Consider the following 14,005-nt stretch of genomic DNA (forward strand, 5'->3'; position numbering starts at 1 on the left):
GACATAAATATAACACCCAAAAAACTTTGAGTACCAGTACTTCCTTGAAGAACTGTTGATGTATTTCAGTTAAATGACAGAGGGAGATGAGGGCAGTACTTGAGTGAGTGGTTCCTCGCCAAGCTTGGCTGTCGCTCTTGTAGCACCTCAAAGATGTTGGGTTGCCGTAGAAAAGCTACAATCCTATCATTGTATGCTGGGGAACAGATGGAAAATATCAGCTTGATTTCAGCTTAATATGTACTAAGGAAACCAAGATAACAATGTTATATAGTGCAACCAAGTTTGGGGTATATATTGAATATATTCCCAATGAGTGTTGCTCTCAGATTTATGTCCTGTATTTTTTTTTTTTCAATTACAGTGATCTTAATAGATATTAAAGGTTTTTGTAGGATGTCTTAATTGTCTTAAATGTCTGTTTAATATGGTAGCCAAAGGGTGCACAACAAATAAATTAGCAAAGCAAACATTGAATAACATAAACACAACAGAAATAAGCCACAACACAAACAAAATTAGGCCACACCACAACGGATATAAAACACAACGCAACATAATTAAGACACAACATAAATAAACCACAATGCAACAGGGATAAGTCACAACACAGCAGAAATAAGCTAAATCGCAACAGAAATAAGCTACAATGCAACAGAAATAAGTCCCCATGCAATGGAAATAAGCTACAACCCAACAGAAATAAGCTACAACCCAACAGAAATAAGTCCCAACCCAATGGAAATAAGCTACAATACACCAGAAATAAGCTACAACGCAACAGAAATAAGCTACAACCCAACAGAAATAAGTCCCAACCCAATGGAAATAAGCTACAATGCACCAGAAATAAGCTACAACCCAACAGAAATAAGCTACAACCCAACAGAAATAAGTCCCAACCCAATGGAAATAAGCTACAATGCACCAGAAATAAGCTACAACGCAACAGAAATAAGTCCCAACCCAACGGAAATAAGTTACAACGCAACAGAAATAAGTCCCAACCCAACGGAAATAAGCTACAACTCACCAGAAATAAGTCCCAACCCAACAGAAATAAGCTACAACGCACCAGAAATAAGTCCCAACCCAACGGAAATAAGCTACAATTCACCAGAAATAAGTCCCAACCCAACGGAAATAAGCTACAACGCAACAGAAATAAGCTACAACTCACCAGAAATAAGTCCCAACCCAACATAAATAAGCTACAACGCAACAGAAATAAGCTACAACGCAACAGAAAAAAGTCCCAACCCAACGGAAATAAGCTACAGTTCACCAGAAATAAGTCCCAACCCAACGGAAATAAGCTACAACGCAACAGAAATAAGCTACAACTCACCAGAAATAAGTCCCAACCCAACATAAATAAGCTACAACGCAACAGAAAAAAGCCACAACTCAACAGAAATAAGTCCCAACCCAACGGAAATAAGCTACAATGCACAAGAAATAAGCTACAACTCACCAGAAATAAGTCCCAACCCAACAGAAATAAGCTACAACGCAACAGAAATAAGCTACAACCCAACAGAAATAAGCTACAAAGCAACAGAAATAAGCTACAACTCACCAGAAATAAGTCCCAACCCAACAGAAATAAGCTACAACGCAACAGAAATAAGCTACAACGCAACAGAAATAAGCCACAACTCAACAGAAATAAGTCACAACCCTACGGAAAAAGACACAACGCAATGAATATAAGCCAAAATGCAACGGAAATAAGTCACAATACATCAAAATTAAGCCACAACACAATGGAAATAAGCCATAATGCAATGGAAATAAGTCTCAACTTTTCTATTCTGTTGTGGCTTATTTCCATTGTTCATTCATTTCTGTTGTGTTGGGGCTTATTTTCGTAGTTGTTTAATATAGTTGTGCTGCGGTTATTTTCCATCATGTTGTGGTTAAATTTCGCAGTGTCTGCTGTTTATTTCAGTTGTGTTGTGGCTTATTTCCATCGTTGCCTAATTTCGTTGTGCTGTGGTTTATTTCAGTTCTGTTGTGGCTTACTTGCATTGTTGCTTAATTTTGTTGTGGTGTGGCTTACATTCTTTTTGCTATGTTTGCTTTTCCAATGTATTTTCAGCTTTTATTTGCTTTGCTAATTTTGTTGTATTGTGCACACCTGGGTCACCATTGTTTAAACCTCATTAGCATAAAGGCAGATACTGTAGATTGTGGAAGTCATTCTTTTGAACTCACAATTTTAACAAATTCCAAAACACCAATTCAGCAACACATAAATCACTCAAGTGTTCACCAACAAGGTATTTGTAATGTTTGTAACTACTGATGTTTATTACTGTATTCTTTGTTATATTGGTATATTATATATTAAATTCTTCCTTATGTTCACAAAGTGACAAATGAAGTGGAAAACAGGCCTTGCTTATTTTAATTCTTGTATTAAACATTTTGAATCAACTTTGGCAATAAAAGCTGTTTGGTGCAAATATTTCCTCTGATTGAAATAAATAAATACTAAATTTCAACTTTTTAACCAAATTCAGAGCAAATAAATAAATAGAGAATATACTGAATATCGTCAAAAGCCAAGATCAAATTGTTCCAGCTATACTGGCCAGCCCTATGCGCAAAAGCAGTCCAATGGTCATATAAATGTGAATGACTGTCATCAGACCTAATGGAACCGGCTCCTGCTGGCCTTGGCTTCGTATGGCTGCAACCAGACTGTTTCCTGGTCTGGCTAACAAAGACACGCCACGGGTGCGTGACACCTCTGATGCCTGGGAATGAACAAACAGGGAAACAAACACATTTACTAATAAACCTTGTCAAATGATGTAACAATCATCTAGGTCTCAATATGACTTTTTGTTTCACTAGCTTCAAATTTTGTGTTTATATTGATCTGAGCATGCTCAGTGTGTGTAGAAATATACACATCACACATAATTTAGAAAATTAAAGACCCAATGAAATCAAAATTGTATTTATTTAGCAGATATGCATTTCTAGGAAAATGGACCAAAAATATTGTTACCCTGCATGAGTGTATCCATTTTTTTTATACAAATTTGATCTGTAGAATAAAAAGGTCTCCTCCACTTAATATCACCTACTTAGAATTAGCAATAGCAAGTATCAAATCATTGTCCATGGTTGTGATGTAACTAATGCCTATTGGCAGAGGGATGATCCCTACCATATGTCCTGTCCCTACTGCACTCATTAAACCATTTCATGAGGCCTTTAAGGTTTTATCTCATCTTAAAGACACATAAAAGATTGTTTATCTTCTGTGTGTGTGTGTCTGACCTCTCCTGCGCTGTAGCTGCGTAATCTCTGCAGGTGCTGCCGGTGTGTCAGGTGGTTGGGCAGTCTGCCGTTTTGCAAAGGGATCCTGGGATCAATGAAGGTTGTGGCACGACTGTTATGATCTACAAAGAATGACTGCAGAGGGAAAGAATGGAAAAAGAAGACAGCTGAATATTAGCTTGATAAACATCAGTATTGTGTGAGAGAGGGTTCACGGGTATGAGCACTTCCGGTACCTTCCCCTGTGGGTCCGTTTTGATCTCCCATCCCCGCGGCAGCTCCAATTGAGCATCAGCAAAACGATTCAAGAAGGTCACCAGGTCACGGTTGTGCTGGTAGCGCTCAAAGTTGCGTGCATCACGCCTGATCTTTAGAATCATGTGTTTCAGACACGAGCTATTGGTGAACATACGATACGCACCCTAAAAATAAAGAGAGTGTGATGTTACCTTGTATTTGTCAATCAATAGAAGTATGCAGAAGTAAACAGAAACGTACGTAATTAGCATGGAGCACAGTGAAGAACTCTGGGTGAGTGATGAATTTAACCGCTGGACTCTGCAACAGTAATGTGATCTTCTGACAGTGACCAGGAGAACACGGAGTGTCTCTCCTCAACTCTGAGAAAGACAAGGAAAGAGATCTGTAACAACATACAAGTACATCTACAAGTAGTCTCTTTTAAAATGAATCGGTTACAACAAATCACAAATCTTCACGAAGCCTCAAGCAATTTGACAATTCAACTGTGACAAGTGAATCAGTCAGAGTGGCTGCTGAATTTAACAACAGACTCATTTCGGGGGGCCTGGGTAGCTCAGTGAGTAAACCAGGGGCGGAGTTCTAATTCAGGGTGTGCTGAGTGACTCCAGCCAGGTCTCCTAAGCAACCAAATAGGCCCGGTTGCTAGGAAGGGTAGAGTCACATGGGGTAACCTCCTCGTGGTCGCTATAATGTGGTTCTCGCTCTCGGTGGGGCGTGTGGTGAGTTGTGCGTGGATGCTGTGGAGAATAGTACGAAGCCTCCATACACACACTATGTCTCCGTGGTAACGCGCTCAGCAAGCCACTTGATAAGAAGCGCGGATTGACTGTCTCAGACGAGAAGGCAACTGAGATTCGTCTTCCGCCACCCGGATTGAGGCGAATCACTAAGCCACCACGAGGACTTGGAGCGCATTGGTAATTCCAAATTGGAGAGAGAAACCCCCCAAAAAAACTAATCATGTCTGATGTCTGAACCTAGAGACGTAACTGTCGTATTCATAGTTGGGATGCAAGTTTTGTTGTAATAAATTATTATTAAATAAAGATAAAAATTAGGGCTACCGCTTTAACGCATCAATTCATTGGGCAGTGGTGGCTCAGTGGTTGAGGCTCAGGGTTACCGACCAGAAGGTCGGGAGTTCAAAGCCCAACACCACCAAGATGCCACTGTTGGGCCCTTGAGCAAGGCCCTTAACCCTATCTGCACCAGGGGCGCCGTACCCTGCACTCTGACCCCAGCTTAGCTGGGATATGTGAAAACTAATAAATTTCACTGTATATATGCAAAAAACTGTGTATAATGTGTGATCAAAATAAAGGATTCTATTCTATTCTATTAATTCATTGGGTTTAATTCTATGAAAAATTATGCGTTAAAAAAACGCAATTAATCAACATAATTAACCATGTTCCTGGACCGTAATAAGAAATATTCCAACCATCAGAGCAACTGACCCTTTGCTAAGCCCTGACTTAAAATCCTGTCTTAGCAACTGTTACCAGGCTGCCATTACTCTTACATACGTTTGCTATTTTCCAATGAGAGTAATGTGTGTTTGAGTAGTTTTAAGCAGGATTTTATAAAAATTATCCAATAAATTTCAAACACAATGTTGCCGAGTAACTTATAATAGTGACACAAGTTACCCAGAGAGGATATAAGCAGTGTTTTTCTTTCTTTCAAATTTTTTAATAAATAATTATATGTCAAAAAAAGAGCATACTATGGATTAAACTGTCAGTCCTCATTTCAAAATGAACATGAATAACAACAGCGAGGACACCTATATTTCCTCCAAGGTAAATTAAAGCTAATAACTGAACATTAATTCATTTATGTATTGATTCACGTAATAGTTAATTCAATAGTAAATAGACTTCACAGCATCAAAATGAGTGTGTTATGAGACTTTATAATCAGTTCTGTTCATGTACATTAATGTTATCAGGTGTGTAATCGCTATCAAATGACACTTTTCTCTTTTCAAGTGACTGTGATAATCGTTTTATTTTTTCCAATTGACAGTCTTCGCAGTTTTCAATAAAATTACTGTGTAATTTAACAATTTATTTGACAAAAAATGTCAGATAAATATGTCTTACAATGTCACTCTTCATTCCAGCCTACTTAACCCCCTTATGGTATTAAAAATTGGCACCTCCCTTTGGTATTCGCGTTCATTTATGACCGAACGTTTCAGAAGTGTAACCCTTTTTTGATGATGATGATGATAATGCAACCATTTCTTCCATGAAGAACAACAAAATAATGCATTTAATTTGGGATTTTATGCTATTTTGATCATATTTACACATATATATATATATATATATATATATACACACACACACACACACACACATATACATTCATTTATATATACAATGATCAATTATTTGAAAAATAAATAATTCAGAACCTATACTTTGATAAGTTGAAACGTGACGAAAATATATGAATGTGACATAAATTGGCAAACCATGTCATGCCAGTAACAGCCAGTAGATGGCTGTAGCCACATACTGTGTATTTTGATTAATGTTGCAACCTAATTTTATATCTTATCACAAGATATGAATTTGGATATATATTTAGACATTATCAAACTATTATTTGTCAAAGTTTAGCATTTTAAAATTGATTGGAAGTGTCAGTTTTTACAGTTAATGTCATTATGTTTGCAATCAAACCTGACCATGGTGTTACAACGAGAAGACACTTTTTTCTACCAACAATTTATTGTTCAAATTATTTCTAGTGTGTGTGTGTGTGTGTGTGTGTGTGTGTGTGTGTGTAGTGTGTTCTGCATTGTGAGTGTGTTATCGTCTCACCCCTCCAGAGTGTTTGTGTATAGCATTTTTTATGTATACCAAAAAAAAAAAAAGCAGCTCTGTATTATAGTTCATTTTTGTGTGTGTGTGTAAGTGTGTTTGTGTAAGAGTGGATGCGTATGTTTTGCATTGAAGATATTTTAGGGTCTCACCCTGTAATGTCTGTGTGTTTATTTCTGCATTGTGGCTGATGTATTGATTGTATTTGACAGATAAAAAAAATTGCTCTGTTTTTTGGTCTTTCCCGTTCATTTTCAATAGTCAATTCTGACCATGAATACCCAAGGTGTCGCTTTTTTATTTATGACCACTTAGAGTTACTGAATCAAACCCAATTTATTTTTTGTAAGTTCAGATGACAAATGGAGGCAAAGTCACCAAGTCTTGTACTGCTCAGATAAAGGAAACCGTTTTTATTAAATGAGGAATTTTATTTCTGTCAAAAATAAATGAATACCATAAGAGGGTAAAGCATATGATCCATTCCGTTTACAAGAATATTTAACCAAAAAATGTACCATTCATGGAAAACTAAAATTAATTCCTATGGGAGTGTTCTGAAGAGCTTGTCAGAGCGAGCAACTGTAACCAAGGATGGCAGAGCTTAACAAAGAGTCAATTCAGACTTGAAGTACCACATGTTTTCAGCAGGAGCAGTAAGAAAAACTCCAGCTGCATAGACAACTTGTAGCTGTACAGACAGAGACACAGCTGGACGGAGCACAATTCTGAATGCAGGGGTCTCGAGACGTGTTTTTCCAAGATTCTGAATACATTTAACCTGACACTGTGACCTAAATCTGCTGTGTTTATGATGCAACACAATCAAAGTGAGATGCTCCAAAAGTGTCCATCTGATGTATGTGTACATTGACGCGTCTTTAGTGAAGCCCTTATTCATTCTTAGACATTTGGATCATTGGTTGCTTCCAACTGAGAGAGCCCGTCCCTGGTTTTGAATTGAACAGGAAGTTCTTGCCCATATTTTGCCATTGCAAACCCTTTCTATCAAACTAACCGGAGAAGTTAAGTTACACCCCGTTATCTCGCATTTGCACTCGGTACGGACAAAAGTTTTCAGAGTGTTTCATTCGGTCATTTATTTAAATGTTGCCACAAGCATAAGGCTGAACCAAAAAATTACGTATCAATAGGTCCCCTTTCAGGTGACCTATATGAGAGTGGAGTGTTGAGATCCTTTGAAAATTCCCAGATCTCAGTTTTTTAGATATTTACAGCTAGACCCCACTAAAGTGGCAGATCCGCTGGGAATGGTGATTACTGCTTTTGTTAAAGGTCTAGAGGCATCAGTGTATTACTTATATAGCTTTACTTATATAGCTTTAACTTCTATCAAGAGATTATGGGAGAAAGATTTAAACTTGGTATTGGAGGAGGGAGTCTAAAGGACTCTAAAAAAAACAAGTCTACATCTAGAGATGCAAGGGTGTGCCTTATGCAATTCAAGATTTTACATTGATTCTATCGGACCTTTCTAGATTGCATAGGCTTGGTCTTAAAGACACACCCACCTGCTGGCGATGCCAGTCAGAAGATGGAGACACAACCCATGTTTTTTGGTGGCGTGTTAAGATCCAAGAATTTTGGTTGAAGGATCAGAATTTTATGTGTGAAGTAGTGGGCACTCAAATGTAATTTTGCCCCATACTCTATATTCTAGGCGAATGGACGGTCATCAATATAGAGAATAATCATAAAAAATTGGGTCCTAACCAGTGTCATGATCACAAGACAAATAGTTTTAAGGGGATGGAAGTCGGCTGGAGCACCCCCATTTCAGGAGTGGTGCTCGGAGATGGGGAGGGTGGTGGCTTTTGAAGAAGGGTAATCTAAAAGACTGGGGAATTTGGACTAATTTGTGGGGAAATGGGGCAAATATTTGCCATTTTTGGAGGGCTCTTGGGGAGGGGCAGTGGAGAGATGTGATATATATATATATATATATATATATATATTATTTTTATTATTTTTTTTTTTGTGTGTGTGTGTGTGTGTGTGTGTATATACTCATATGTGATAACAGGAATGTTTGCTGAGGGTCAGGGAGGGGGATTGGGGTAATAGTGGGAGTTAAATATTGATTCTGTGTATATACGTTTTTCTTTTCTTTGTTTAATGTATGAATCAATAAAAAATGTTAATCAAAAGAAAAATGCTAATAATAAAGCTATCTCGGACAGATTGACAAATCCAATTGCAAAATGGATTCCTGTGGACTTCAGGCCAATGATAGGCTTATATTCAATAAACAATATTTGCCTTCTACAGTCACTTTTTATTTTGTCTTATTACTGCTTTACTTATATGCCACATTAATGTAATACATTTTAATTAATTGAATTATTATGTTTATAATATATAATTTATTTAAATATAATTATTTATAATTATTCAATCATTATATTTTTCATTATTTTTATTTGATGGGCTTTCTCAGCAAATATTAATATATGTGATTTATTCATCGGCATATCAGTAATTAATTTGATAATAAATTGTAAATCGATTGACAGCCCTTGAAAAATCAAACATGTTGTAAACATTGTGTTAAATATAGGCAGCTGATGTGAGTGAAGTTACCATTTGTTTGTGGTGGTGAGTCAGTCTCAGTGTTGGCTGCCCTTTCATTTCGAGGGCTGCCTGAATCCTCATCTCGCCTCTCTGTGGCCATCGTCCTCTGGATGGTCTGATACCTGACATGTAGCCACATCAGATATTACTCTCCAAATCTCAAGTACAGCACTACAAATCCTACAATCATTTACTAGTGAATTGTTATTAATAATACATTTTACAATACAGAGAAAAACGCTGTAGGAAGTAAATATTTTAAACTTTACCCATAGGAAAGGAGAGTACCAGCAAAATAAGGGTACAATATAATATTTGGGTGAACCTAACCCTTTAAATCTCTTTCCTTGTCATGAAATGGAGAATCAAACTTTCCTTGATATTTAGACATACAGCGATCAGCCACAACATAAAAACCACCTGCCTAATATTGTGCCGGTCCCCCTCGTGCCGCCAAAACAGCGCCAACACGCATCTCAGAACTGCCCCTCACTGGATGTTTTTTGTTTTTGGCACCATTCTGAGTAAAGTCTAAAGACTGTTGTGTGAAAATCCCAGGAGATCTGCATTTACAGAAATACTCTATTATTATTATTACTCTATATATTCTATTCTGAAATGCGGGTTGGCACTGTTTTGGCGGCACGAGGGGGACCGGCACAATATTAGGCAGGTGGTTTTAATGTTGTGGCTGATCGTGTATATGAACAGTGGATAAAAAAGAGCTCTTTAAGAGTCAGCACAAAGAAAAGCAGCATTTGAGTTATATAACAAAAAGTTATATATACGTCTACTTTCAAAAAGTGCAATGACCTACCCATATCACTTGGTAAATGATAAGCCACTCACATGGCCTCGAGTAGTTTTTTGCATTTATACCATAAATGATGGCACAAACTATTTAATAAGACACTTCTGTCCAAAAGTGATATTAACCTCATTCAACCCAGCCTTTATTTAGGGCTCTATACCTCCTGGTGTGTATTCTGACTTCCAGTTTTCATTGACGCGACTGACATGAGTCAATCAAAATGGAATTTGTGTGGGAGCACAGAAAGTCGATGGTGTGAAAATGCAGGTGTGTGTTTTGCTATGACTGTAAATGTTCATTTTCTAACACCCAAGGAGGTTAATTGGACCTTCCAGATCAAATTGACATGAATTAATTAAAAAAATTGACAGTTTATATTATCATACATGCAATTTCATGACATTAAAGGAGAAACATATGTGTACTTTTTAAATTATTTGTCAACCCAGCATTTTTAAAAAGCTTAAATGTGATTAAAATGGATGAAAACATAATGTAAAATAAAAGGAACCATTTATAAAGGTAGATAGTACATATGTGTGTGTATGTGTGCATAGTGGACCCCCCACCCACACCCATCACAGTTTGACACTTAAAAAAAAAGTCACCCAAACTATAGTGGGTGAAATGAAAAGATGAACAGAGGTGTAGCACAGAGACTCCTAATTTCAGTTTAATTGGTTTTTATTTAGTTCAAAGCTAAATTGTTTACTGATATAATTTAAATATGTTCAATGCCATACATTTTCTCTGGTCAGTCTTGAGTTACTACTATCTAGTGGCATTTTAATCTGTATCGGTGAAGCGTGTAGCTTTTTTTGATGTCAAAATACATTCTACTTTCCCAGTTCATTGCTCATTGACAACTATAAGTAGGCTTTACCTCCCCAAAAAGTAAGAACACTGAGCCTCCTGGGCACCATCAATAAATTGATGTTTATCTTTTGAGTGGCCCACTCAGCCCCACCCATCCCTTTCTAGCTCAGCCTATAGTGTGTGTTTGGGGTGTGGTTACTTTTAGTAAGCCATTCATCCCGGGGAATATGAACATCCATGGCAGACTTGTTAAAGAGGAAAATAAATTTAGCTTCGCCAAAATTCGGTGTGACCATTGGAGTCGCATTTACAAGGTGGAGGACTTTGACGGAATTTTCAGGGTTCGATGGAGATGGCAAACTTGCTGAGTTGTTTCTCTACAGGTATTGCCACACAAGTTATTGCCACACAAGTTAGCTCATTACTGTCGAACGCCAAATAAATTCGTAAGATACTCAAAATATGTATCACTTAGTGGTAGGGCTGTCATGGCTACGAAATTTGTCTGATGATTAATTTTCAAACAAATAATTGCGATACAATTGTCAAAAAAAACGTAAGAATGACATTAAAAATAATATTTTAAATATCTAAATATGTAAAAATACTTTAAATATCTGTCTTGCTTATTGGTCAACTTTAGCCTTGGTCCATTTTGCATTACACAGTTGTTGTTGGAACCCAGCCAACCTGAACAACTATTATATTATATTATATTATATTAAATCATGCAATAGTAAAATATTTCTGTCCAAAATTCTTGACTTTCACAAGTTATTTTTAGGCTCTCTGATTAAACGCACGAGCCCTTCTTTCACATGAAGACAGACCTTTGAGATACTGTGCTTCTTAATTATATCATATCCTTAAAAATAGAAGTCGGCGTGACACAGGGCTTTTCTGTGTCGCTGTGTGTTTTCAACCCAGTGAATTAACCCACAGTGACAAAAAACATTTACCATCACTCAATCGCTAAATTAAAGTGAAACCGGAGCGATTTGCATTCACTAAAATCCTCATTTATATTTTCGCGGGAGTTTGGCGCAAACCTCCACAGACGGCGTGTGCATCACAGTCTGGTTCAGGAGCGGTTTCTTCACATGCTCTTCAGGAGCTACACTCAGTGCGGTCTGCAGTGCGACTCAGTAAGCTTCATTGAATGAGACACTCAGTTTTATTCTCCTATTTGGACAGTAAAATGTGATTGGAATTTAAAGTGCACAATAATCGCGGTTATCTCGAATAACCGTGATCAGACGATTATTTAATAATCGTGACAGGCTTCTTACTAGTTACCAGAGGAACCATCCTTCACACAGATAGTCTTTCCAGGATGCACCATGAATGCAATTCACGTCAATTTGAACTCCAGATCTTTATCGATGGAAGTTTAAGACTTCGGAACGTGCAACTCAAAGTTTAAAACTTTTGTTTGTTATTGAAAAGAGTAACTGCTGATAGACTACACACAACATTAGGTAAACATGGTTGCTTACCTCCTGTTGAGCTGCTCCATTTGCTGGACAGAACCAGACCTGCGCAGGCCATCCGGCGTGGCTGCAGACGTGGGCCGTTGCCAAGTGGTTGTCCGGTTAATGTGGTCCACGTAGAACACACGACCATGACTGTCGATACGGGCCTCCCAGTCTGAGCATGCCAAACAAAACACACATACGTTTGTTTATGCATCATAACGGGGACTTGCCATTAAGATACAGTATATTGTTCTTAAATCAAGCTAATTCTTACATTCTATCCCTACCCCTTACAGAAAACTGTTGGAATTTTTTTATTTTATTTTAACAATATTTTTACATAATCTAAAAAAGTGCAAAAGTCACCACCACGATACTAGGCTGTTGAGGGTGGTTGCTTACTGGCCCGTGTTAAAAAAAGCCCACCTCCAACTCTCTATGGTATTCTGCTTCATAAATAAATGTGGGGCCCTTTCAATGTAAATCATACATTTATTGTCCCCAATGCAAAAAACATAATTCTGATAGTTTAGGAAAAGTATAGGACACGTCTAGTCAACAAGCCACACAATTTAAGGTATAATTCATGTCTGTGGCACAAATGGTATGTGACGAGTGAGTGAAATATAATACTTAGGGAAAGGAGTTTTGATAGTAGGGACATCCAAAAATTCCCCCAAGGTAGGTTGTTTTAGATTTCACTCATTTCGTGGGGACATTTTGACGGCAGACAGAGAAAGTGACAGACAGACGCAATCGTCTCTTTAAAAACAGAAGTGTCTAGTGGGTAAAGGTTAGGTCTCCAACTAATGGTTATTTTGTATTTATGCATTCCCTCATACTTTGTGACTCTACATCACCTAAAGCTGTTTGGAAAGTTTAGAGTGCATCTGGACTGTGAGGTGTTTTCTTCCTCTCATCATTCTGGCTCAAGCTGCAGTGCTACTCTCAGAGTTTAATGTAATCTCATGTTATGTTAAATGAGATGAAACGACCATTCGACAACAGTATTTTTTTATTATCGATAACATCAACTAAACATTTCAGCATCAGATACGCTAGACACTTATCTGCATAGAAATCTTAGTGTGGGTTAGTGAGTGTGAGAATAAGAGATGTTCAATCTGATATGGATGTTTGATTGCACTCATGGGTTTTAGTTTGACTCTTCACATCTTGGAAATGACTAAACTACATATGACAGTTTTTAATATGCAAATTAAGGTGTGGGGTGAGACCATGACTACTTACTCGGAGGCAGAGGCTCATCAATGGTGGGATAGTGATGAGGATCCGGCCGCAGAGCAGGTAGCTGGCTGACTGCAGGATGATTACAAGGCAAAGGACACTCTCCTGAACACAACACATACATTAGCCAAGGGATTCTTCATATCTTTTATTAAAAGTCTGCATATCCATTTTAGGGGCCGTATCTCGGAAAAGCATATTTTCCTGGATCTTTTGAAATAAAACAGTCCAATGTATTATGTAGACAAACCCTATCTTTCTGAGCCCAAAACTTCCTCCACAGTACATATAAAGCACTTATTGAAACTAAGTTCTAACTTAGTTAGAACCCTAATCTTCAGGGTTTTGATGCCCTTTTAGCATTGTAATTTTACATTACAAGTGAACTACAAAGGTGAAGAATATGTTACCTTTAATATTTAGCACAGACAGCGCTGGGAATTCAATATTCTGTAATTGGGTAGTTCAGGGATAGGATTTTATTTTCAACATCAAGATTTTGAGTAAATATTTACATTAATGTACAAGCGAAAGTGTCTGCTCATTTCAACACAGTCCTTTTATGCGAGTTGAAAAATATTAATTATAGTTTCTCAATTAGCCCTTTAATGCATACCTCAGGTCTTTAGTGTACTAACATTTCATGTCAGATATCCACTTAAATATAGATT

At 37.4% G+C, this 14,005-nt stretch overlaps 1 protein-coding gene across 1 annotated transcript in view; it reads right to left on the bottom strand.

The window, feature by feature from the left end:
* The window catches only part of LOC127649596 (E3 ubiquitin-protein ligase HECW1-like), a 72,916-nt gene that overhangs the window by 18,427 nt on the left and 40,484 nt on the right, over positions 1-14,005 (bottom strand). The window contains exons 10-17 of the mRNA XM_052134781.1: positions 13,338-13,439; positions 12,108-12,258; positions 8,994-9,106; positions 3,793-3,914; positions 3,531-3,716; positions 3,295-3,429; positions 2,657-2,762; positions 100-196 (exon numbers count right to left, since the gene is read on the bottom strand). Coding sequence (XP_051990741.1) covers positions 100-196; positions 2,657-2,762; positions 3,295-3,429; positions 3,531-3,716; positions 3,793-3,914; positions 8,994-9,106; positions 12,108-12,258; positions 13,338-13,439 — 1,012 coding nt within the window. The remainder of the gene's footprint in view (positions 1-99; positions 197-2,656; positions 2,763-3,294; positions 3,430-3,530; positions 3,717-3,792; positions 3,915-8,993; positions 9,107-12,107; positions 12,259-13,337; positions 13,440-14,005) is intronic.

Source organism: Xyrauchen texanus, chromosome 9, assembly GCF_025860055.1.
Source record: "Xyrauchen texanus isolate HMW12.3.18 chromosome 9, RBS_HiC_50CHRs, whole genome shotgun sequence".
Classification (NCBI taxonomy): Eukaryota; Metazoa; Chordata; class Actinopteri; order Cypriniformes; family Catostomidae; genus Xyrauchen; species Xyrauchen texanus.